The sequence below is a fragment of the Lipotes vexillifer genome, unplaced genomic scaffold, assembly GCF_000442215.2.
Source record: "Lipotes vexillifer unplaced genomic scaffold, Lipotes_vexillifer_v1.1 scaffold914, whole genome shotgun sequence".
Lineage (NCBI taxonomy): Eukaryota > Metazoa > Chordata > Mammalia > Artiodactyla > Lipotidae > Lipotes > Lipotes vexillifer.
In genome coordinates, this window is record NW_006780388.1 from 1,907,396 (window position 1) to 1,911,531 (window position 4,136).

At 65.9% G+C, this 4,136-nt stretch overlaps 1 protein-coding gene across 1 annotated transcript in view; it reads right to left on the minus strand.

The window, feature by feature from the left end:
* Positions 1–295: 295 nt before the first annotated feature.
* The window catches only part of KREMEN2 (kringle containing transmembrane protein 2), a 4,781-nt gene continuing 940 nt past the window's right edge, over positions 296–4,136 (minus strand). The window contains exons 3-9 of the mRNA XM_007453517.1: positions 3,713–3,804; positions 3,490–3,614; positions 3,136–3,289; positions 2,361–2,693; positions 2,171–2,293; positions 752–830; positions 296–506 (exon numbers count right to left, since the gene is read on the minus strand). Coding sequence (XP_007453579.1) covers positions 296–506; positions 752–830; positions 2,171–2,293; positions 2,361–2,693; positions 3,136–3,289; positions 3,490–3,614; positions 3,713–3,804 — 1,117 coding nt within the window. The remainder of the gene's footprint in view (positions 507–751; positions 831–2,170; positions 2,294–2,360; positions 2,694–3,135; positions 3,290–3,489; positions 3,615–3,712; positions 3,805–4,136) is intronic.

Below are 4,136 nucleotides of genomic sequence, written 5' to 3' on the forward strand. Positions count from 1 at the left end.
GGCAGCAGTCCAGAACCACCCCAGAAGGGGCTCAAAGACCCAGGTATCGAGGTTTATGAGGCAAGTCGAATTCCTCTTGCCCTTTGGCCTTGACCATCTGGACCCCGAGGGTCAGGTGAAGTTCCCAATAATAGCACCAGATGCTTCCTATCCGACGTCTGGCCTCCTTGAGATGACTAGAGGCCGAGCTGTCAAACTTCAAAAGGGCAGAAGGCCAAGGTAGACAGTGTGTGGCAAAGGGTCTCATGAGTCTATCCCGCTGCAGGAGGGTCCAGTGGACCCTGGGGGTCCCGAGTCAGAGAGCAGAGATGAGTGAGCGCAGGGAGCTCTGGCTGGAGGCGCTCAATGGCCGGTAACTCGCGGTTAGACTCTCAACCTGGGGGTCCCCGGGAGGACAGGGCAGGGCGACCCCTCGAGGCCGGCGGTACCAAACGGCCCAGCTTCTTGCGGGGTCCCGGGAAGGCCCCAACGCTGGGGGCCCTTTACCCGGGGCCAGCAGGCAGCTCCTAGAGAGGGAGCAGACGTCAGCCGAACCCCCAACCAACCTCACCTCCAGCACCTTGCTTCGCTTGTGATCCCACGCGTCCCTCGAACGCGTGATCCTCGTCCCTCGAACCCAGGAGTTCCTTCCAGCCCTGTTCCCGTCGTGGGCCCTAGCTTCCCACCAGGGCCCCCCACGCCCCGGGGCACCGGGGCGGGGCGTCAGGCTCCCGGCAAGGTCCGCCCTCAGGTCCTGCCCCAGAGCGCGCACCGTCCGCGCAGCAGGCACAGCAGCGACAGCAGCAGCAGCAGCAGCACTGAGACGGCCGTCACCGTCAAGAAGACCTGGGCTGCGGGCACACGAGTGCGGTGAGGACAGGGCTGGAAGGGTCTGTTCCCCAAACTCTCTCCCGCCTCCCACGGCCGTCTCACCCCCAGTCGCGGCCTCTGGAGCCCCAGGCCGGGGGCTGCAGCTCACGTTGGCCCCGTCGGGGGGTCCTGCAGGGGTCTGGGCCGAGCCCTTGGGGGGCGCAGGGTCGTCGGCGTCCTGCAGCCCTGCGGAGAGGGGTGTGAGGCAGGCTAGCGGGGGAGCGGGCTGAGGGGGGACGCGGCGGGGCCTCACCGCGGTAGGTGAGCGCGAAGCCCTGCGCATGGCCGCGAGCGTCGCTGCGGAAGGTGAGCAGCAGTGCGGCGGAGCGCAGGCGCAACGGCCCCGGCGGCGGCGGGCGGGCGCCGTCGAAGGCTCGGAGCAGGCTGCCCGAGGCGGCGTCGCGCAGCTCCAGCTGGTCGCGCGGGTCCGCCAGCTCGAAGAGGCGGAAGGTGAGCTCCAGCGCGGCGCCCGGAGGGCCCAGCGCCCAGCTACAGTTCCGGTCAGGCCCATACTCGTCCGGGAAGTCCGGGGAGTAGATGACACCTTGAGGTGCAGTCCAGTTCCCCTGGCAGGAGCCCACGGACACTGTGGGCGGGGCCGGCGGTCAGAACCCGGAGACCGGCGGGCTCCTCCTTCTACATAGAATAGAGCCCCTTCCCAGCTAGGCCCCGCCCCAGACAGACCAACCTCATCTTCGGACCCCGCCTCCACCCCAGGTTCAGCCCAACTCCCTCCTCCGACCCCGTCCAACCCCTTCCATAGGCCCCAATGTCAAACTATTAATTCCCTCCTCAAGTCTCGCCCTCAAACAATTCCTTTCTCAGGTCCCGTCCTCAGACCCAGACCCCTGGCCCCAGGTTCAGCCCAGTCCCGTTTTCGGGCCCAGTCCTCAACCCAATCCCTTTATTAGGCCCCGCCCCCAACCTACCGCCTTCCCTTCCCAGATCCCGCCCCCTGTCACAGCATCGCTGAGTCTCACTCAGACTCTTCCCCTCACCCGGGCCCCTCATCCCTGCCCACTCCTCGCCTTCGTAGATGCCCAGGCGCCCATCGCCGCCGCACAGCTGGCCCGGGTGGCCAAAGCAGATCTGGTCACAGTCGGTGGCCGGAGCCGGGCGTCCCCGGGCCAGGTCGCTTTCAGAGCCACAGAAACAGGCGTAGCCAGCCTCCACGCCCGCCAACTGGGAGCACAGACTGGGTGACCACCGAGACAGGGGTCACCGTCAAGAAGACCTGGGCTGCGGGCACACGAGTGCGGTGAGGACAGGGCTGGAAGGGTCTGTTCCCCAAACTCTCTCCCGCCTCCCACGGCCGTCTCACCCCCAGTCGCGGCCTCTGGAGCCCCAGGCCGGGGGCTGCAGCTCACGTTGGCCCCGTCGGGGGGTCCTGCAGGGGTCTGGGCCGAGCCCTTGGGGGGCGCAGGGTCGTCGGCGTCCTGCAGCCCTGCGGAGAGGGGTGTGAGGCAGGCTAGCGGGGGAGCGGGCTGAGGGGGGACGCGGCGGGGCCTCACCGCGGTAGGTGAGCGCGAAGCCCTGCGCATGGCCGCGAGCGTCGCTGCGGAAGGTGAGCAGCAGTGCGGCGGAGCGCAGGCGCAACGGCCCCGGCGGCGGCGGGCGGGCGCCGTCGAAGGCTCGGAGCAGGCTGCCCGAGGCGGCGTCGCGCAGCTCCAGCTGGTCGCGCGGGTCCGCCAGCTCGAAGAGGCGGAAGGTGAGCTCCAGCGCGGCGCCCGGAGGGCCCAGCGCCCAGCTACAGTTCCGGTCAGGCCCATACTCGTCCGGGAAGTCCGGGGAGTAGATGACACCTTGAGGTGCAGTCCAGTTCCCCTGGCAGGAGCCCACGGACACTGTGGGCGGGGCCGGCGGTCAGAACCCGGAGACCGGCGGGCTCCTCCTTCTACATAGAGCCCCGCCCCTTCCCAGCTAGGCCCCGCCCCAGACAGACCAACCTCATCTTCGGACCCCGCCTCCACCCCAGGTTCAGCCCAACTCCCTCCTCCGACCCCGTCCAACCCCTTCCATAGGCCCCAATGTCAAACTATTAATTCCCTCCTCAAGTCTCGCCCTCAAACAATTCCTTTCTCAGGTCCCGTCCTCAGACCCAGACCCCTGGCCCCAGGTTCAGCCCAGTCCCGTTTTCGGGCCCAGTCCTCAACCCAATCCCTTTATTAGGCCCCGCCCCCAACCTACCGCCTTCCCTTCCCAGATCCCGCCCCCTGTCACAGCATCGCTGAGTCTCACTCAGACTCTTCCCCTCACCCGGGCCCCTCATCCCTGCCCACTCCTCGCCTTCGTAGATGCCCAGGCGCCCATCGCCGCCGCACAGCTGGCCCGGGTGGCCAAAGCAGATCTGGTCACAGTCGGTGGCCGGAGCCGGGCGTCCCCGGGCCAGGTCGCTTTCAGAGCCACAGAAACAGGCGTAGCCAGCCTCCACGCCCGCCAACTGGGAGCACAGACTGGGTGACCACCGAGACAGGGGCTGGGGTGGGGGTGGGGTAGTGGGAGCCAGAGGTTGGGGTCGGAAGTGGGAATCGGGCTGGGGGTTCAGAAATTAGTGTCAAGGTTTGGCCTCAGAGTTGGAAGTTGATTTGGTCCTGAGGTCAAGATCAGGGGTCACCACTGGTCTGGGCAGGTGGGCAATACCTGGTAGCCCTTCATGCGGCAGAAACGAAGGCACACCTGGACCGTGAGCTTTGTTGAGGTGCCGCTGGGGCCGCTGAGGGCCGGGGGTGCCCCGGAGTCCACGAAGCAGCCCAGGTACCCAGGCACTTAGGGGGCAGCAGAGTCAGGCTCAGTGAGGTGCCTCCAAAAGCGAACTCTGCCCGGGCAGCCCGGATTCCACCCTTGTCCAGCCCGGCCCACTCACTATGACACGTGGGGATATCGCAGTAGCGCCAGTAGATGCCCTCCTCTGTCTCGGCCACGTAGCACCATGGCTGCACATCACCATCTGGGTTACTGTGGGTACAGGAGAAATAGTTGGGATCCTACTGTCCCAGGAATGGCAAATTCCAGCCCTGACCCACGGCTTATTCTCAAAATGGCCACCGTGTGTGTTAGAGCAAATTCTGGTTTGCCCACCAGAATTGATGTCGACTTCCGAGTGGACGGTGGGAAGTCATTAAAGGGCCCTGGGGGCTGATTTTAGGTCTTCAGCTGTTGCTAGGCTATGAGAACTTTGAGGCCATTTGTAGTATTAGTCCTCCACCCAGCCATGGGCCTCAGCCAAGTCCCTTGTCTTGGAATCCTGCTTTAAAGCAGAAGTGATGAGCCCTAAGCTTTGCGGTTCA